General features: G+C 44.8%; 1 protein-coding gene across 3 annotated transcripts in view; it reads right to left on the bottom strand.

Annotated features, from left to right (window-relative positions):
- HDGFL3 (HDGF like 3) overlaps positions 1 to 22,140 on the bottom strand; it is a 56,931-nt gene extending 34,791 nt beyond the window's left edge. Inside the window, exon 1 of one of the 3 annotated variants that reach the window (XM_037910579.2) lies at positions 21,501 to 22,128. In XM_037910579.2, the coding sequence (XP_037766507.1) occupies positions 21,501 to 21,584 (84 nt within the window). In that variant the 5' untranslated portion in view covers positions 21,585 to 22,128. Of the gene's footprint in view, positions 1 to 21,500 lie in introns of all 3 variants that reach the window. The other 2 variants (XM_037910578.2, XM_043523683.1) reach the window with 2 other exon arrangements.
- Positions 22,141 to 22,360: the final 220 nt, after the last annotated feature.

A 22,360-nucleotide genomic window follows, 5' to 3' on the forward strand; every position in this document is an offset into this window, starting at 1 on the left:
AATGGATTACAACATTGTTAGTGCCTTGCAACACAATACTGTTTTGATATCAATTCTACTTCAACACTACAGTGTATTCCAGGGGTGTATTTGTCATTCCAACAGGAATGGACAGACACCTAACAGACACATGATGGGTAGCAGTGTTTTGTAAGGGCCGGTGCAGAGCCTACTTATTTAAAAGCACAGGTGCAAACGTACACACCAATGTAGCTGTTTGCAAGATCTGGGCTATTGTTAGTTTCACAGTTCAGTCACTTGGGTCACATTCTTTATACTCCTATTTACTAATTTGTGTAATACCTTTCACGGAATAAAGTTGTTAGTAGCCAAGGGTGAAATTCACTCTGGAGACAAAGGCACTCTGCACCAGATGCACCAGTGCGGTGTCAGTTGAGTGGCCACGTAAAGGGGTGGCTTCTGCAGCCCCTGGATGTTATGGAGAAAGTCTTTGCACTGGCCCCATACAGACTTGTGTTGAAGATAGGCTGGAGGAGGGGCCACAGGATTCATGATGACATGGCTCTCATGGTCCTAGTGTCCAGTGTGGATGGCCTGCAGCTGTTATTCCAGCCCAAAGGTTGGAGTGGTGACTCCAGGGGAGGGAGGAGCTATGTACTGTAATCTTGCGTTCTAGCCTGGGGAGTTGCAGAATGGATTTTGCCTCCCAAATTAAAGTCTCCCCATAAAGCCCAGTTACTCTTGTTTATTTGCAAGTACAGTAACTCCTCACTTAACGTTGTAGTTATGTTCCTGAAAAATGCAACTTTAAGTGAAACGATGTTAAGCGAATCCAATTTCCCCATAAGAATTAATGTAAATAGGAGGGGTTAGGTTCCAAGGAAAATTTTTTTTGCCAGACAAAAGGCATTATGTACATTTTAAATAATTTTAAACAAGCAATTTAATACAGGTATAAGTTTTAAACAATTTTAAACAAGCAATTTAATACTACAATCATCATTGCTGAGTATGAAGCTTGGTTGAGGTGGCAGAGTCAGAGAGTGGAAGAGGGTGGATTGTCCAGCTGCTCCTCTTGCCGAACTTTCGGAACTCGAAAAAACACATCTAGAGATTGTTGTTTTGCTTTCCTTTTTTTTTCTTGGTAAATTTCTTTATAGCAAGTCATTAGATGACCAACTCCCCTAATCACTTTGGAGCTGCATTCCCTGTCAGGATCGTCATCACTTAACCCTCAGCCCGCCCACTTCACCCCCTCTCCCAAGCCCCCACCCTTGACCCGCCTCTTCTCCCTCCCCACCTCCTCCCCCTTTATTTTGCATGCTGTGTCCTCGCTCCTCCTCCCTCCCTCCCTCCCCTCCCTTCTGAACACAGAAAGCCAGCTGACTGCCACGGGCAGGAGGCAGGGGAGGGAAGGGGGAGGCGCGCTGAGTCCTCACTCTTCCCCCTCCCTCCTGCCCGCGGCACTCAGCTGGCTTGCGGCATTTAGGAGGCAGAAGGGAGGAGCGAGGACTTGGCGCACAGGCTCCCTCTCCCTCCCCCGCCTCCTGACCAGGGCAATCAGCTGGTTTGCGGTGCTGACGAGGCAGGGGAGAGAGGGGGAGCCAGCGCGCTGAGTCCTTGCTTCTCCCCACTCCCTCCTGACTCCGAAACGCCACAAGCCAGCTGATTGCTGCGGGCAGGAGGCAGGCAGAGGAGGAGGAAGGCGCTGATCCATGGGGTCTGCCAGCGGGTAGGAGGCGCTGTGGGGAGGGGGGTGGGGGAGTAGGGAGGCTGCCAGCTGTGGAGAAAGCAGGCAGCCAAACAACATAATAGTGGAGCATTGCACAACTTTAAATGAGCATGTTCCTTAATTGATCATCAATGTAACAATGAAACAACATTAACCAGGAGGACTTTAAGTGAGGAGTTACTATAAAGTGAACTGCACCAACATGAACCCAACATGGAGGAAAAATTATAAACGCTAACTGAATAACAATGAAATTGTAGAATGAAGTGTGACTGTGTTTAGCTTAGATCGAATGATTCCTTGTTAGCCTCCCAGTAAACTCGAGTGGTAAAATTAAGCACATGCTTAATGGTTTGCAGGATTGGGGCCTTAATTTGCAGTTCCCCTCCCCTCCAAAAATGTTAATATATTTATATTTTCCTATATAAAATACATGTTATGTTACATTTATGCAACCTGACTTTAGACTGCCTTAACTCAATCTAATTTGTTGTTTTTCCATGAATGTTAATATTAAATATTATAATTGTTTTTCCTCTAAAACAGAAATGACATACATAGTATGCAAGAGAACTTGGTTTTCACCACGCTGCTACCATAGTAGGTGATCAAAACCATGTTTTACATCAGTTTACTATTTCGTTTCATACAGCAGCTGTGAAGAAACAGCATATTACACTGACTCATCTTGTGCAAATGACTAGGCAAAGGCAATTACACAGGGAAGAAGGAATGGTTACTAAGATATATGTTTGGAGCTGATAAGAACATCAGGGAACACTAAACGTACATAATTCATGCTGGGATCCAAATACTGTGCTGAATTAGACCTCATGCATCTCTATGGAGTTCAGATGTGTGCCTGTACATCTGCTTTCACCATTTTAATCCCCAGGGTCTCTCATTTTGCTACTGTAACCCACTGGTGAGTGTGTGTTACAGGTCCTCCTCTGTGCCTTTACAGCGAGTATATAGAGCCAGGAGCACGTTAGCTCAAGCTGTAACAAACTATGCTTTTTAGCTCTGGACGTCTCCAGTTCAATTCTTCATGTGTTGGACAAGATGGCGACCACCTCATTATGTTGGTCTTCCAGACTGTAAACTTAGGGGCAGAGATTATATTGATAATTGTGTCATGTACAAGACCAACCCTATTGTTGGTGCATGACAGGTAACTAACAATAACAACAATCATCATCTAGCTGCAACTGCCGTAGAAGCTAACTTCCAATTGAACCAACTCTTTCAATACCTCTAAGGGTATTGCCACTCTGGAAGATGAGATATAAGTCGAGCAATGTCACAGTGGTTCATCTCTCTAAAGAGACTGACCTCTCATCATCACCATCGTTTTCTAGCCTTAGTCCCATCGATATGGGGTTGGCTCTTTGAGTCCTTCTCTGTTTTGAAGAAGTTCCTTGGAAAATCCACAGCAAATCAGATCCTATTGTATAACATCCATCCATCTAGTTTGGGGTCTTCCTATCCAGCATATTATTATTATTATTACTATTTATTTGCATTACTGTAGTTCCTAAGAGCCCCAATCATGGATCAGGAACTCCTCATAATATATTATCCCTAAAATATTTATTGTCTTGCCTTTCAAAATCTTTACAAGCACTGCTGAGCACAGGGCTTCACAGTATGCACCAAACTGGTAGTAAGTATTTGCAGGATCAGATCCCCTCCAGAATAATAATGTTGCAATCATAGCAAGAGAATGGATTCATTCATGAGGCATGATATTGTATAAGAGGCCTTGCAAAATATTGGTACAAAATGTTAACAGTGTTTTAATGAGGAGCCGATGTCTGATAAATACATCCTTTCTAATGTTTTCACCTCTTAATATAGGAATTTTTGTCATTTTGTCAGAAGCACCAATTTAAAAAAAGCTCCTTCAGAAACCTGACCCAAATCCTCCAGAAAAACAAAAGCTCCAGGACAGACTCATTCGAACAAATGCAGGCAAATCCAAATCTTTTAACCTACAAAAGAAGCTTGTTATCAGTGATACATAATTGCCATTTCTCAGTTTTCAACCACAAGGCTTAATAAGCTGTAAACATGTGGCAAAGAAATGTTTGCATTTGTCATCAACAGGGCAAATAGAGATAAGAAGTGTGAACAACTGGTAAAGAAGGAAGACCCTGAAAAAATAGCTATAGTTAAAGAGCTGGGAAGGGAATACTTGAACAATGCGAACATGCGTGAATCAGTTGGTCCAGATGATACACAAAGGGAACCACCATCTATTGAGTTTGCTGGACCACTGACAATTACTTTTGAAAAATAATGGGTAGTTGGAGAGGTACTGGAATAAGCAGATGTCATACTGATTTTCATGAAAGGAAAGAAGAGTGGGTCCATTTTAGACTCCAACTTTGCAATACACATGCAGAGCCTGGCACCTGCATGCAGCTCCATTGACTTCAATGGAGCTCTATACAGGCAGGACGGTCTGCTTCCACAGGCAGCATTGCAGGATCAGGTCCTTAGACTATAAATTCCCTGGGATAAGCACTGTGCTCCTTCCTCTGTATGGCTCACAGTGCCTAGCGCACCAGGGCACCTCTCCTGCAAACGGATCTGCACCGACTGACCACTATGCATGCATGAAGGGCTGAGTAAAATAATGGGAGAGGTAAAAAACAAAAAAAATCAACAAACATCTGGTAGGATAATGGAAAAATGAGTAATAGGAAGCACGGGATTATGAAAAGCAAGACAAACATGAGCCCCTGATATTGCAAACACTTCCACATATGAGTAATCCATGAATAGATGTAATCTAATTTGACTTTAGATAACAGCACCTCATAAAATCCTTAGTGAAAAATGAATACACATTGGCTCAGATAGAAACAGTGGCATCTGGACTGAAAACTGACTAATAACTGATTGATTTAAGCAAATGATAATGATAAAAAATAAAATCATAAATTACTCAGAGGAGGTGTCTGCTTTGAGTGGGTTCACTATTAGAACCAGCCTCCTTTAATAGCTTCACCCGGTTCTGGAAGAGGGAGGAAGTGATAGTACACTGGGAAAGTTTGCAAACACCAGTGAGGACAAAGATTTGATTCAGCTCTGACACCAGCATAAACATGGAGAAACTCCACTGAGGCCAATGGCATTAACAACAGTGTGAGAGTAGACTCAGGGCCCTTGACCAATCAGAACTGTGGGCTGAAAATAACAAAACAGAAATTTTGTTTGGAAAAGTGAAAGTGAAGGCAATCGGATACCATGCGAGGGAGATATCTGGGAAGCAGCAATGCTGAAAGGGGCCTAGCGAAGATAGCGGTGTGCAGGTTAGACATGAACTGGCAATGTGATATGGCTACAAAAGAGGTCAGCGCAATCTGGGCTTCTTGGGCAGACACACAACCTGTCACAGAGCAGGGAGTGTGACGGGGTGTATCAACCCCATACTGGTGAGGCGAGGGTTAAGGAGCTGCTCTGGACGAAGGAAGCCACGCCCCCTCACCTCTGCTGGGCATGCTCCAAGTAGCTGGAGCATTCAAAAGGGAGCAGCTCAGCTCAGTCTGGGCTGACCAAGGAGAGCAGTTGGGTTCAGCAGCCTCCTGCTGAGATGCCACCAAGACTCCAAGCTGCTGGGACTGAGCCTCCTACGAAACTGCCGGAAGCCTATCAACGACGGAGCCAAGGGCGACGACTCGCTATCACCTGGGAAAGGGGCTCCAGAGATGAACCAGGGAGAGAGCCAGGTGGGATCCCAAGACCGAGCCGTGACATCAATGGAGGTACAGAAAACAGGGGTAGGAAGTGACCCAGGGAGCGTGAGTAAGGGTACCAGACCCTATGCCATGCATATGGCCTACTGCTTTGTAGCACCCTGGGGTCGAAATCTGGTGGAATAGGGTGGGCCCGGATTCCACCCCCCTTGGGACAATAGCCCCTAGGCAGAGCAGCCCTGGACTCTCACTGTTGGGTGATGCTACCGTGAGCTGTAGCTGCTAGGCAAGCGGCCCTGGACACTTGCCACTAAGTGGTACTGCCAGCCTGGGGCACACAGGCTGCTCCCAGCAGGGAGGTGACAGTTATGCTCTCTGTTGCCTTGCTGTGACCACACCTAGTACACTGCTCCAGCTCTGTGCACCACAATAAAGTGAAGGGAATTTACAGAGAAGTAGCAAAAGCAATGCAGGGGCTGGAGAGACGGATAAACAAGTAATGATTAAGGGTGATCGTTATCCCAGTGCAGAGGGACCACATACAGCTGTCTGCATCACTTCCGCTCTTGGGGGCAAACTGCACCTCTGCTTTCATAGCCGTGGAGGCTTCCTTGGCAGCAGAACTCGGGTGGTCTCATGGTATAAACTGAAGGGAGGGGAGGGGATAAATCATATACCTCCCTTGAAAGCAGAGACCAAAACTTCCTGGGAGCATCGTCCCTATGTCTAGTTTTCCCCAAGCGTCCTAACAAACCAATGTATAGGTAACATTAGGTCTAACATATTCTCCATGCTCCTCAAGGTCCATTTGCAAACCACCACCCCTGCCAGATTTACTTCTTTTCTTAGCTTATAACTATCTCCAGCCTTGCACAGAACCCACCTGCGCAGGGTCCCATTTAATCAGACTAAGGCATGTCTGACTCAAAGTACTTTCACACTTGAACTTTCAGTTTGGGTTAGGATTCATACATATTTATGACTGGATTTTTCTCTCAAAACAATACCCATGCTATTTATACTTGGGGAGCTATACAGTGTCCTGGCTAGTAATAATAGAGACCTTGAAAACCCATCCCACAAACTGGAGCACTAGAGGTATTCATGAAAACAAAAGGTGTCAAAATGGTGTCAAAGGTGTCAAAATGCAATGGTGCCCACTGTTGTCCAGTTCATGAGCAGCCAGAGACCCAGGCACAATCCCAGGGTGACACAACACACCATATTCTTCATATAATATTATGATGATATGAGTATGGTATAATTATGATGTATTTTATGCAATGTAGGGCATGTGAGAGAACATTGAAAAGGTTATGATTTGCTGAATCTGATTATCCTATTCGTATGCATGTATCATTTTTGTATCTGGAGTTAGAATATTGACTGTGTATCTGTATCACAAATATGTTTACACCTGGGGAACGCTCACCAGCCAGAATGCACTCAATCTAGATGGCTGGCTGGGAAGGGCCATTAGAGAAAACAATAGGCCTTAGAAAAAGCTAATCTCCCACTGGGGATCCTTCCTGAGGATGCTACAAACAGCCTCCAAGTCATGGCTGCTATGACACTATAGGGGCATGTGACCAGATCACCTGGTACTGGACTCCATCTTGGAATACCAGTGTTTTTCCACTGACTGGGCATGGGAACCAAGCTTGGAGTCAAAGGGTTCCCACCATATGCAAAAGCTATTTAAGGCAGGGGAGTGAAATCATCATGGTTCTTCACTGACTCTCCACCCAAAGGAGACTCTTGGAAAGACCTGAGGAACAAGGACTGAACTGCAGGGGAAGTGCTGGACCCAGGCTAGAGGGATTTCTAGCCTGTGAAAGGAATACTTGGGGTTTTAAGCTGCAAGCAAGTGCAGCTTTCCCCTTAAGAGCCTGCAGCTAGCTTAAATTACCATTTAGGGTGCGAATTTATTACTCATATCCAATCTCTTTAGTATATTAAGCTTAGGTTGTGTATTTGTTTATTTGCTAGGTAATCTGCTTTGATCTGTTTGCTATCCCTTATCACTTAAAATCTATATTTTGTAGTTAATAGATTTATTTTTGCCTTGTCTAAAACCACTGAGTGTGGGAGTCATAACTTGAGGCAAAAAGCTGTTGTACATTTCCTCTCCCCATTGAGGGAGGGGGCAAATTTCATGAGCTTACGCTGTACAGATCTCTGTGCAGTGTAAGACGGTATAATTTTGAGTTTATCCTCCAGAGGTAAACTTGAGTAGCTGGGCACTTGAGTAGCTGGGCAGTTCCTTAGCTGAAGCCTTCCCATGCAGAGCTCTAAGCGTCTGTATGTAGCTGCAGCTGGGTGCGTCCCTGCCTGTATGTGTGCTGGAGGGGGCTTGAGGGCCTGCGGCAGTACAGTGTAAAGAGAGCCCAGACTGGTAGGTCAGGCGGGCTCAGTGGTACCTCAGTTCCAGGTGGCATCCCGAGAGGAACCTGTCACACCCAGGTTGTGACTTTTTAGAAAAACAAAGGTGTCCATTGTTCACTCTGCATACTTTTGTGCTGCTTCAGTGACACAGAACAGCTGCAAACCTGACTTACCTGGCCAGCTAAGCTAAGCGATGGCTGCTGTGTGTCACAGAACAATGCAAAACTCCCAGAGCTTCCCAATTAATCAGGGCCAGTGTGTGGATCTCCTCAATAACGCACTCTGATACTCAGCCTGTTTGCATCTCTTCTGTCTTTTCTGAATGGAGCCTCTCAGCCCACTTGTTCTCATGTAAGGCCCTCTGTCGGTGAGTGACTGAAAGCAGACTGACTGCACTGTCCTCCTGTGATTCAAAGGCACCACAAGCTGGTAGCCTTGCAAACATGGATCTGGTAGCCCAAATTTTCTCACTGCTTTGCCAGCTGGCCTCTTGAGTAAAGCAGGCGTGGGGACAGTAAAGAACCCAGGTGGAACTCATCACAGGAGAGCCTATGGGGCAAATGTGCAATTGCCCCAACACCATCCTCTGGGATCTCTCTGAAAGGAAAAAATGTAGAAACTGGTCTTGGTTATAGATAGATGGGAATTTGTAGAAGAGACAGTCTAAGAACACCAGTCTTCAGGCCAGAAGCTACCTGTGCTATCTCATTGACTTCACTGGCACTTCATGGAGGAGGCGGGGGAACTGAAGGAAGAGTTTTGCCTACTGAGATTGTTCCTTTTGTATCCCTTGCATGCTTTTCCGTTTAACTAGCTACACTGGTGCAAGCTGGAAATTAGCTGTGCCTTTTGGTAAGCTGAGTCTCCTCTGCCCCATAACATGGTATCTGAGTCTGTCAGTTGCTGATGTGTTCCCATGCAATCGCATTTGTAAGTAGGCGTGCATTACGGGGTCCTAAGAGCGAAGGCAAGTGTACTAGCTTCCTGGGCTCAAACATCCTTTTATGATTAGCATCACTGGCTTCCCAGCAGTCCCAACCAGTTCAGTGCAGTCTGGTACCTTTTCTCCATCTCATGGTTCATCTGTCTTTTTTCCCTTTCTTCCCTCACTGCTCACTCACTTTGGCTGGGTGTTATATATACACACATTGCTTTGTTAACTTATGGTCTTAAGGAAATTCCTTGGTGTATATAACATTCATGGCTTGGCTTTTTCTCTCTGATGTTATATGGTGCCTTCAGTTCAAGCTGCTAAACGAAGCTGGCAGTTAGCTTCTCTCTAGGCTTTTACACGCTGCTGCAAGGCAAAATAACCTGTTTCCAGTCTGTATTTTTAGGGCTGCAGCTGTACGCTAATTATCTCTCCACACTGGTGTAAGAGGCTATTTAAAGGGATTTAGGGATATAATGCATTTTCATAAACATATTCTCCAGACTTATACCCCTTCAACCTTGGGGGTTTGTATTGAACATAACACTGCAGCACGTTGTGTCCAATCTTTTATGCTGACTTCTGAAGGCATCTGTAGACTTTAGGGAGGTCTTACTAAAGGCTGGGAGATGAGTATTAAATCTTGCTGAAATCCAAGAACATTCCGTGTCTTTTGGGATCAGCAGTGATGCAAAAGATAATATATGGGTTGACCCAGGATCATCTGGAGTATGTGGGACTTTGGAATGGAGAAATGGGAATTACAACATAGCCATGGAAGTCTGCTATTTTATGTTGCTGTAGTATTTATTCTAATTAGTTATTTTCTTTTTGTTTGTTTTCAGCACAAGAAAAAAAACAACAGGTTTATGTGGGTCCTTCAGCTTCCATGTCAGACAGTAAGAAAAAAAACAAAGCAAGACTGGAAATGAATCTGCACTTTATTTCCAATTTCTGTATCAGGTTTAGAAATAACCGTTACACAAAATTATGTAAAACACTCTGAAAAATCCAAAGCCAGTAATGAAGAGCCTTTTCTGAGAGTAGGAAATGAGGGGAGACTGGATCGATTTCCTCCTTTAAGTTTTAGAAGGTTTGCCTCATGAAACTACCTCTTCTGCCAAGTATTTCTTGGACTCCTTTAAAATACTGTTTATTCTAGTTGCTCCTCTTGTGAATCATCCAAACTACTGGAGCCTTTTTTGTTGATGCTGCCTCCGTCAGAGTGCACAGTTAAATGGTGTGCTTTCATTGCAATGTGCACCACCTAGATTTTAGGCTTCTGTCTCTGGTATATGTCACTAAAATATTTTTCACAGACTCATAGAGGTTAGAGATGTAAAGGACTCATTAAGTCATCTAGGGCTAGATCTGTAAAGGTATTTTGGTGCCTAGAGATGCAAACAGGCTTCCAGGCACTTTTGAAAAATCTCACTAGGTGCCTATCTGCATCATTAGGCATGTAAATATCTTTAAAAATATGGTCCCTAGTCAACATTTTGCCAGTGAAGGATTGTTCCTTATGGTGTATTTTCTAGTTGTTGTTACCATTTATTATGCATATTCAAGTAGCACTTAGAGGCCACTACGCTAGCCCACATGTAGAAAAGGTCTCTGCCACAAAAGGGTTTACAGTTCAAATTAAGATTTAAATCTCCAGAGCGAGTTGCTTCTCTATCACTGATTAATCCATATCACTGTCAGGAAGCCCTCTTGATCTTTCCTCAAAGGACAGTCATATATCGTTTGAAAGTGTTTTTTATCCCCAGTCATATTGTTGCAAGCTATTATAAACATATGTTTCTATATGTTAACACTCTTCTTTCTACATTTAGTGTAACGCAACATTAAGGTTGGGAAATCAAGCACTCACTAGCAGGAAATGCAAAGTTAAAGTTGAAAGCACAAACCTTAGCGTTGTTGCCTACATTTACATTAGTTTGTACAGCACTTAGCACCACGGAGGCTAATCTCAGTTGGAGCCTCTAAAAGTTACTTTAATGCAAATAAGATATAATAAGAGGAATTTATACTCTGCCAGTATCATCATACATTATTTGTCAATTAATAGAGCATGTCAATTATAATATAAACTAGCGATTTTTATACTTCTCTGGAGTGAGTTACAATTAAGTACATACAGTTTTGAGAACCTGATTCACTACAAATTTCACTCAGGAGATAGATTAACCACTAGCATAAGCAAGATTTCCATGCGATTGTGTCCACTTACAACTATAATGGCTTTAACCTGAAATCCACAAAACAAGTAACGATTGATGAACACCAGCTCAGTAGTGTTAAAGTTATGAGGGGAAAAAAGGAGTCCAACAGAAAGCTTAGTGCTCATGTGCAAAAAACTTTCAATACTCATAGCTGCAAAATTATTGAACCAATATCCTTCTTTCTTGCCTATTCCTTAAGTTCACTCAGATTTACAAAAAAACATGCCATGGTTAAACAAAATAGATTCGGCTACTGTTATTTGCGTACAAAACTCACCTGAGCACCTGGAGATGGTTGTTTAAAACAACAACAAGCCATTGAATTTTTTTAAAAAAAGATGAATTTTGCCGAAATTTCCCTTGAACAGTTATGTCTGGACTGAGTCCAACCATGGAACATTTCAGTCCAAAAGGGAATTTGTTTGTCAAAAGTTAAGAGCAATTTGAAAAGGTGTTTTTTCATGAAAGTTACATTAAACCTTAATTATAGCAGTCATTACTCTTCCCTGTCATGACCCTCAAATGAATTCTGTTTTAAAGCATGCTTCAAAACAGAGCACAAGACAAAGAGCATGAAATTAGAGGAGATTCCACAACCCCCAAATACAGGGAAATTTACACTTACATTTCTCATTATATTCAGCTAACAATATTAACTATAAATACAATGAACCACTGACGTCAATAAAAGAGCATCCTCTTACATCTGCTCCAATATCTGAAAATAAGGCTTAAATTCAGATTATCTAAGCAAAATGTGCAAAAAGTCTTGAAGGTAAGAAAGGGTTCCATGAAGGGCTTATCTCACTACATTTGACACATAGAACATTGAGTGTAGCCACAGGAGTTTTGCATGCAGAACCCCTTATAATGCAGGAGCTTAGTAGCTGATCATGAAATCATGGCACAGATTGATCCAATATGACAAAATAATGAAGAATGCCTACCAGGGAATATCTTTGCACAATTCTGATAGTGACAAAGGTGTAAGATAGTGTGACAGGATACTATTAGCAGCACCCTGGTCACTGGGTTTGCTGCAGCACAGGGAAGAGTACAAGCTTAGTTGAAGCCATTAATACACTTTCTGTTGAGGGATTGTGAGCACCTAGGTGATCATCACTGAGCTAAAGAGGTATTTGGAAGGATCAGGATATAAGTGGGAGGAACAGGAAGCAAGGGGCAGCTCAGAAGGTGAGCCTAGGCTGAGGAGCGAAGGTGGCATGGACGCCTCTCCTTGCTGTATACCTGCATTACATGGTCTTACTTTGTAAGAAAAGAATACACACACATGTTGGTGAAAAGATGACAACCTGGTGTGTGTTTGTGACCGTGAGTCCATGCAAATTGGACAGGCAGTGGAGTACGCTGGGTAGTGGCAGAGGCGCCCTGTGACGCGTGGGGGATTCTCCAGGATTAGTAACTCCCTTAGCTGAGAAGGAGACTTGAAGGGGACCTGTGCGAAGGCAGAAGATCCAGGCACCATGGACGAGACACAGCGCTGGCTAGCGGAACAACAACAGGAGATGCAGAAGACCCAGCAGACAGGGATGCAAGCACTTCTGCGTTGGCAAGCACAGCCCCAGAAAACGTTGCTAGCATTCATCAAGGAGCAGGCCCGGGGACAGGAACAGCTCCTTTAGAGGCTGGTGAGCTCCAGTGAGGGGACTGGAAATTGAAATGTGGGCCTGGTTCTGTGTAAGATGGCCCCGGGGGATGACTCTGATGCCTTTTTACTACCCTTTGTGCAGGTGGCTACTAGCCCCAGATACAAGGGTGCATGGGCACTTAGGCCAATCCCTTATCTGGGCAGTGAGGATCAGGTAACCTATATGGCCCTGAGCAAATACACTAGACCAAAGACTATGATACGCTGAGGACTGCTATTTCAGACAGAGTCGGCCTGTCTGAATACCACCAAATATTGACAAATACCACCAAAAATTCAGGGCAGCCAGCTGGAACGGCGGGATATGTCCCAGGGCCTTTGCACAGAAATGATCAGACTAGGCCACCTGATGGTTGCATACAGCTGGATAGACAGCACAGAGGCCCCAATGGACTCCATTACTCTGGAGCAATTTAAACAGTGCCTCCCTGCAACTACATGGGTCTGAATTTGGAGGAACCAGCCAGAATCATTAGAGGTGGCAGAAAAATTAACAGAGGAGTCCGTGGAGGCAGACTTTCCATGGAAAGAGCTCCGTACCCTTATAATCAAGGGTGAGGGGAAGGTTGAAGAACCTCATACAGCAAAGCCTGGGAAGAGGATGCAAGGGGCAAACAATGATGCCCCAGCCGCCCACTACCAGTACAAGGGCCAAGGACACATAAAGATAGACTGCCCCTACATGAACTGTGAGTTTGTGGAGTTCTCTGGGTGGACAGGCCTAAAAAGGGGACCTGAGATAAGAACAATTCTGGTTGAAGTAGGTTGAAGAACGACAAGGGGTCCTATGAATTCAGCGGCAATGAGTTCCCTCATACGGAACACCTTGGTTAAGCTGCAGTAGCGACAAGAGGGGTCAGTGATAACTATTTATTATATACGTGGGGAAGAGAGCCCTTATCCCATGGCGGTTATCCCATTTGAAGTAGAAGAAAAGTGTAAATGGCAGTGAGTAGGGCTAATAAAGTCTTCGCCTTAGTTGGTAAAGTTAACAACAGACTGGACTCCATTTGCTTTATTTAAAAAGGGTTGATGATGGGGGGAGGGACCCCGACCGATGGGTCTGTGCAAAAAGCTCACGAGTGTCGATCCTTCCAGGTCCAGTATGTGATAACAGACAGATAGTAACAAGCTTAGAAAGATGAAACACACTGGAAGACTTGAGGGAAGGAGGAGGAAAAATTGAGAAGGGGAAAATGAAGCCAGGAATGCTAGATCAGGGACACCTAGAGAAGGAAGATGGAGGCTCAGCCAACTCCCAGGAGGAATAAGTCCTGGGCAAGGCTCAGGATGGAGAACAAGCTGAGGAGAGAGGTGGGTCCCGACAAGGAAGCCTTGGTGGGTGAACCTACCCCGATAGGCCCAAACCAGGACCAAGATAAGTCAGGGGAAGACAGGGATCCCGAAAGTGTGGCTCTAGAGGGACAATTCATGCAGGTAGATATAAACCATGAGCCAAGTAAACTGAAGGAGAGATCAGTGAGGTGTGACTGGTGGAATGACCTATGGGCCAAGGTGGAGATGTGGGGAAAACCTCCACCCTCAAAATATACTTTTTGTTGGTGGAAGGCAGGAGACCATCACCAGTAGTCCATGGAAGGTCAGCTGCAAAAGGAACAGGAACCTCTAGTAGAACCCCAGCCCCAGAAAGAGGGTGGGGCACGGGCAGCAAAGAAGACCTCTTCCAGAGGCAAGAGAAGGCCTCAGGAGAAATAAGTGGGAAGGTGTAAGACAGGGCACGACTAGTAGCACCCTGGTCACTAGGTTTGCTGCAGCACTGGGAAGAGTACAGGCTTAACTGAAGCTAAATATACACTGTGTTGGGGGACTGAGCAACTGGATGGTCATCACTGGGCTAATGAGGCAATTTGGGAGGATGTAAGTGGGATGAACAGGAAGCAAGGCTCAGCTCAGAAGGTGAGCCTGGGCTGCGGAAAGAGGGTGGCATGGAAGTCTCCCATTGCTGCATGCCTGCATTACACTTGTTACTTTGTAAGAAAAGAACAAACACCCACCTTGGTGAAAAGGTAATAACCTGCTGTGTGTTTGTGACCGTGACACCATGCAAGCTGGCCAGGCAGTGGAATACATTGGGTAGCGGCAGGGGTGCCCTGTGACAGACAGATAATGAGAGGGAGGAAAAGTAGGACTAGGCTGAGAGTGATGAAGGAGGAGGAGATATAAGAGACTCAGATTTAGCAGCAGGGCAAAAAGTGATAGCAGAAGACCAGAGCAACAACAAGGGGAGGCTGGAGAAAAAGCACAGAGTGATCTTTAAGCAAATAGGAAAGGACTGGACAGGTCCCAAATGGCCAAAGAGAAAAGCTCATAGATTGTAACTGGTTTTGGCATTAAAATATAGAGAAAGATCTGTTGTCTGTTTTTGATGGGCTCTTTGAAGTTTTCTGGATCTAACTGATTTTTGTCTGTCATTCTTTGCCAAAAAGGATAAACTCTGCCAGGGAAACCCTACCTTCTCTTGTCCTTTGTCCAATAAGAAAACAAATGGTCTCTTTAAAATATCAAACACTTTAAAATGTAGAACTGTACTTCCATGATTGTTTGAGGGATTGATGATATTTCCAAGATGCCATACATACAAACTGTAGTTAGTAAGTTGTTGTTAGGTATCTAGCATATTAACTTACTGCGTCAAAACCAGGGCCCTGGTCCTGCCCTAGAATCCATCAGTGAAGACACTGTGACCATGCACAGTCCTGTGGGATCCACTAATGTGGACTTCTACTTCAACATCAGGGCCATAGTTTGTTTCTAAAATTTCTGTGCATGTGTCTTAAATGCATTTTTCCACACTGTTCTTCACTATTTTATTGAAGAGTGAAAATTAAGACTGCTGGAATTATTTCACCCTCTGGTAGTTTATTTTTTTAGGTTCTTTAATACCATAGTATTAACAGTGTTACTCTTCTAGGCAACAATCCAACAAAGCACATGCTTAACTTTAACTTAAGTGCCACATTAGGATTACTCAGTGCTTAAAGTTAAACATGTTTTACGGGGGTTTTTGGATTGGGTCATAGTTAACAATAATTTTTAAATGTGTTGGGCTGGAAATTACCAGCCTACCCTTGTATTTTATTAAAATAATTTCTGCAGCTGAACATATCACAGACAGTGGTCCCCATTACAATGCCAGAGTTTACTAACAGTTACTGGCAAGAGGTATCGATCAAACACAGTTCCCTAAAATGTATAAATACCTCAGAAAACCTATCTTCTTTAAGCGTGACTCTTGTACATGTACCAGGCAGCATCACATGTGCTGTCAAACATAGCTAACAAATATGATATACAAGGCACTATCAATATAAAGCAACAGCAAGAAATTATAAGGAGAAGGAGAGAGATGTGGGTCTAGAAGAGAAGAAATTCAGATTCCCAAGAGACTGCAAACTTTAGATTAGTTAGTGTAACATCATCACTCTAAGGGACATACTTTCGCCTAATTGAGAAGTGAAAAGCATCTAAACCTTCTGTGTGTGGCAAATTAAAGTTTACTGCAATACCTCTTTAGATCTCTTTTGTACTGTTCCAAACCAACTTAACCATCCTTGCACAAGCTATCCGAGTCTACCCAAATCTCGTTCTCTTATCCCGAGCCACGTTATCTTACATTTTGTTCAATGAACTGCATAAGTCACTTACCTGGGCAAACTCCTACATTATTCAGGTCATTCAGAATTTTGTTCCTCTCTTTACATTTGCATTAATGGTCTCCTTATTTTTTAATCACACTCATATTGTGTCATCTAATTGCTTATTATTTCTTCAGGGCCACTGATGAAATGAACACAATTATTGATTTTTTGTATTCTTCCTTTCATTTAATCTTAAGTGGCTAACCAATGGCCAATATTCACCCTTTCAACAAACTAGAAGAACATATCTGGAAGGTGCAATGGATATTTTTCTATGTGTCTAGTAATGATTTGGCCCCCATCTTGGTAGTAGCTGAGCAAGTCACAAACGTTAATGACTTTATTGACACAACACCCTTGTTAGGTAGGGAAGTGGTGTTGTTCCTATTTTACAGACAGTGAACGGGGGCCCAGAGAGACTGCATAACCCAAGGTTGCACAGGTAGCCTATAGCAGAGCTGGGAACCAAACCTATATTTCCTAAATCTCGGCCTAGTACCTCAACCATCCGAGCACGCTTCCTCCATGCATACTAAATGCCTCTTCCGCCTATGCAATCAATGTACTGTCAGGGCTGGATCCTCAGCTGGAGTAAATCTGCATAGTTCCAGTCACATCAATGGAACTTCACTTGTTTACATCAGCAGGGGCTCTAGCCGCTTAGTATTTATCTCATGGCTGTAAGTGCTACACACATCTTATTACACCAAACTGCTACTCTTCCTTTTGATACAAGATCGGGCTTAATCCACTCACATAAGTCACCTTAGATACCAAACTTACAGACTTTGGCCCAATTCCTGCCATCCCTACTCACTGGCCCCAATGTAGGCTAATGAGAGTTTTGTCTTTGAGTAAAGACTGCAAGATCAAAACAAAGAGAAGTCAATATGACTTCAATGGCATCTTTCGTATTCCAAGTATCCAAAAGTGCCTTACAAAGACGGGTTTTGTAAAGCGAGACTTTACAACAGAGCATGGAAAGACCTGAGTGACTGTCAATTGGAGTTTTGACTAAGGACTGCAGGATTTGGCCCTTTGTAAGTTATTAATTTGTCAGATGATGCTCAATATCATAAGCTAGTGAAGCTCAAGAGTCACAAAAAGAAAAGGAGTACTTGTGGCACCTTAGAGACTAACCAATTTATTTGAGCATAAGCTTTCGTGAGCTACAGCTCATCGCATCCGATGAAGTGAGCTGTAGCTCACGAAAGCTTATGCTCAAATAAATTGGTTAGTCTCTAAGGTGCCACAAGTACTCCTTTTCTTTTTGCGAATACAGACTAACACGGCTGTTATTCTGAAACCTGTCAAGAGTCACAGCGTGCCATCCGTTTTTAAGCAGAGCTCCCTATTGGTTTCTCTACACATCAGCCACTTCCACCTCTTCTCTCACTGTGCAGAATGTTGCTCTTGCCCACACAGGGCTTGATCTTCTTCCTGCTGAAGCCAATAGAGTTAAACGGCAGATTCATATTGGTAAGAAGAGGCTGGCTTAGTGTCAAAGCTGGCTACTCACTTTCTGTCCTGCTTTAATACTGCTCCACTTCACTAAATACAGGTAACTATTTTGCCCTTCTATAGCACTTCCTGCCAAGGACCACCGAGTCTCAACACACCCTCTGAGGGGGGCCATTGCAACAAGAAATTATTTAAATACAGCAATAAATAACAAACCCTTTGGATTACTAAACCAGTATTTTTAAAATAAAATATGTAGCTTTTTTATATGTGAGTTTAAGGATCAAGCATACAAATGGTTTATAAATGTTATACTGCGGTATATACACATCTGAACTTTGATCATACAAAGATCTTCGGCTTAAGCAAAACCTCTTGATAACTGGGGTTCAGTTAATCAGGGGAGCTGACTTGCTGTCTCACCTGCAAAAATCTCTACTTCTCTCCTCACTTGCATGACACAACAGTCTCCTTGGAGCACAGTGAAGATTAGTGTAAACCCTGTGGCCTTATCTTCACATGGAAAAAAGGTGTTGTTAACTTGTGTTCGCTAACACATGGTACCTAACACAAGGTAAAATCCTACTGAAGACAAAGCAGTCTCATAGTCTTTACCTCAACCTGCAAAACCTCATGTTAAAACCACAGATGACTTTGTCTTCACTGGGGTCTTCACTTAACAACACAAGTTAACAACACACCTTTTTTCCTAGTGAAGACGTATCCTGAGGGACAAACCTTTGACTAGCCTGCTGGACACACAATCAAAGATGTGCCCATCTGTGCTCAGTGTATGATAAAAAAATAAAGAAAAGTTTGCTGAAACAAAGAGCCCTATCCTGTTTTCCATTTACTTTAATTAGTTACCATATGTTAGCTAACACGAGTTAAGAACACACCCTCTTTACTCATGAGGACAAGGCCACAGGGCTAGTCTTCACTGTACTCCAAGGAGAATGTTGTCGCATGCAAGTGAGGAGAAGAGTAGAGCTTTTCTTAGTAAAGTCAATGGGAGTTTTGCCATTGACTTCAATGGGAGCAGGATCAAACCCAAAGCTGGAATTATCTGAGTTGTTAAAGTCACTTGCTGCTCCATTTTCAGATTAAATTAAACCATTATTGAAGTAAGAAAGAAACTGATTTAAAACAGACTCCATCACCTTTAGCATGCTGTTGGCCATCACAAGCAGATATAAGAATATAAATGCTGATCAGAGACATTAATTACAAATACAATGTGAAGTTTAGACACAGATCACTTGATAATTACCTGTTCTGTCCATTCCCTCTGAAGCACCTGCACTGGCCACTATCTGAAGACAGGATAATGGGCTAGATGGACCTTTAGTCTGACCCAGTATGGCCATTCTTAAGTTCTATGTTCTTATGCCTATTCACAAATGAATTTCAGCCCGCTCTGCCAAAGCAATTGGGTGTGCGTCCTTATTTCTGTACCCTTTAACATTTAGCATCCTCTGATTTTTCTCTTCTCTATCAACCTTCATTTAAGCCTCCAATACTGGTTTTCCCTCCTTGTACTGTGTCTACACTCAACACTCACACTCATAAGGACCCTTGCTTCACTTTTCACCACTTACATATACCCTTTTCTCATTGCTTTCTCAAGGGCATTGGTAAAGTCCATGCTACCTTGACCCTGCTCTCCTGTACTTTCCTGCACGATGTGTACAACCCTTTATAATGCATCCGACGAAGTGGGTATTCACCCACGAAAGCTTATGCTCCAATACGTCTGTTAGTCTATAAGGTGCCACAGGACTCTTTGCCGCTTTTACAGATCCAGACTCACACGGCTACCCCTCTGATGCTTAACCCTTTATAATGTTCAAGCTCTCGCAGATCATAAACACCAACAACTTTCTTTTACTTGTGAATGAAAACAAAATGCAGCTCACACAACAAAGTACACCATGGTGACCAAAAAAGAGGGAAGAGAAGGCTGTAAGTATGCCATAGTATCAGATCGCCCCTGGGAATGCCCTGCTCTGTTTTGTGGCTCTCCTGAATATGGACATTAAATATACAGTGGGATGCTTATTTGGTTGCCAAATGCCCATGATGCTTTTCCAACTCAGTTATTTCAAACCATTTTATAATCAAAGATGGGAAAGGAATAATAAAATAAAAAATTCACAACCCCAAACCACCACAAAATAAAAGGTTTCAGAGTAGCAGCCGTGTTAGTCTGTATTCGCAAAAAGAAAAGGAGTACTTGTGGCACCTTAGAGACTAACCAATTTATTTGAGCACAAGCTTTTGTGAGCTACAGCCCACTTCATCGGATGCATTCAGTGGAAAATACAGTGAGGAGATTTATTTTCACACAGAACATGAAAAAATGGGTGTTTATCATGCACACTGTAAGGAGAGCGATCACTTAAGATGAGCTATTACCAGCAGGAGAGTGGGGCGGGGGGGGGGGGGGGGGGGGAGAAAACCCTTTGTAGTGATAATCAAGGTGGGCCATTTCCAGCAGTTAACAAGAACGTCGGGGGGGGGGGGGGGGGGGGGATAAACAACGGGAAATAGTTTTACTTTGTGTAATGACTCAACCACTCCCAGTCTCTATTCAAGCCTAAGTTAATTGTATCCAATTTGCAAATTAATTCCAATTCAGCAGTCTCTCCCCTTGGAGTCTGTTTCTGAAGTCTTTTTGTTGAAGAATAGCCACTTTTAGGTCAGAAATCGAGTGACCAGAGAGATTGATTATTTGAGCATAAGCTCCTCACTGTATTTTCCACTGAGTGCATCCGATGAAGTGAGCTGTAGCTCACGAAAGCTTATGCTCAAATAAATTGGTTAGTCTCTAAGGTGCCACAAGTCCTCCTTTTCTTTTCACAAAATAAAACCAGCCACTGCTTCACAATCCCAGAACTTCTCCACATGATCAGCTCCCCAATGAGCCTGCATTTGGAGGGGCGCGTGGAAAAAATGGAGGCCATGTAGACCAACTCCTCCTCTCAATTAATAAGTTGCATCCCTCCGGATTGTGTCCATGTTTACCACTAATCTCTTTGTAGTAGACCATGCCTCCTCCGCCCCCTGCAGCCCCAAATATGGTGTATTCCGTGCATCAAGCACCCTGCAAAGAGTTGTTGCCTAAATTCTAGGCCTTGCTCTCCTCCCATGTGTGTTTCCCATGCAGTGGACACTTCCTGGGCTGAGAGAGACACAGATCTGGCCTCCTGATGGCTATGCCTGTTTGTCTCTTTCTCTCCCTCTGTGGCTTCATATTGTGGGCAAAGGCAGCTTTTCTGCAACTGCCTGGAAATGTGCATGTGGGAAGGCTGGCGGGAGCCCTCACTAGTGGAGGGGGGACTGTGAGAGGGGAGGGCGTATAATAAATGGCATCATTATCATGCAGAGCTGCCAACTCCCCATAATAATAATTCAGGTACAATCCCCACACGCCCCCTCCCCTTCTCCCAGGACGGGGGGGGCGGGGGTGCGGAGAAATCTGCACATTCAAGCAAAGATGCACAATAATCCAGCGGGGAACAGACACCCGCTCCCCTGTCGCTCCCCGCCGCGGCAGGCATGGAGGGCTGGGGGGGTGGGTGGTCTGTGTCTGCGGCTGGGCTTGCAATGGACCCAGCCGCCGCCGCCGCCGCCACACGCCCCGGGAGAGGCAGAGGAGAAGCAGCGGGGAAATGGTGGGGCCGGGCCGGGCGCTGCGCTGGGAGGAGGGGGGGGGGTCGGGCTCCCTGCATTGCCCCCCACCCACCCCCCGGGCCGCGGCCCCGGCCCTCACTCACCCTGGCCGGCCAGTGCGGGTAACCTTTCATCTTGGCGAACACCAGGTCTCCCGCCTTGTACTCGCGGGGCCTCGGACGCGCCATCGGGAGCTTCCCTCCGCCGCCCGCCCCGCGCCCCCCTGCACCCGGCCGCCCCTCGCGGGGTGCGATCCGCCCAGGCAGCGGCAGCCGCAGCAGGGTCGGGCCCCCGGCACCAGCCTCCGTCCCCGGCGGCGGCAGAGGTGGGGGGGCGTGTGTGTGTGTAGCGGGGGAGGGGGAGGCCTTGGACTCAACCCCACCGGCCCCCAATGGCTGGGATCCCGCTGCCGCCGCGGCAGGGCCCGGGCCGAGGCTGGAATCGCCCTGCGGGCGGAGCGAGCCTGGCCGAAAGGCAGCCCCCGGGCGAGCCCGCTACACGGCCCGCGCCCCGCGCTCCATCCCCGGCGCCGCAGCCTCGGCAGCAGCAGAAATATGGATCCTTCTCCTCCAAATTATTCCTCGGGCAGCGACCGAAAACAACAGGATCTTCGGGTGGTGATTTTTTTTTTTCCCTGCTTTCCCTTCCTGTTATTTTCTAGGTGCACGGATCCGTTTCTAGGAAAAACAGCAGAGTTCAGAGCGGCTCAGTCTGCTCGCTGCTTGCCTCCCCGGTTGAGGCGCGGGGCTCTCTCTTTATGCACCGTTTCCACGGGGGGCTGAGGAAAAAGGGAAAAGCCGGATCTACGTGGATCCTGCCAGATCCTTGCAGCCAACCCTCCTCCTCCCCAAATTCCACCACTTAAATACAAAACACGTCCAAGCCTTTCCTACTGCACTAAAATAATCTGGACCCCCTCCCCCCCGTGTGCCCTCGTGCCACAAAGACCTGGATCTAGGAAATG

The sequence above is a fragment of the Chelonia mydas genome, chromosome 10 (genome assembly GCF_015237465.2).
Source record: "Chelonia mydas isolate rCheMyd1 chromosome 10, rCheMyd1.pri.v2, whole genome shotgun sequence".
NCBI classification, from domain to species: domain Eukaryota; kingdom Metazoa; phylum Chordata; order Testudines; family Cheloniidae; genus Chelonia; species Chelonia mydas.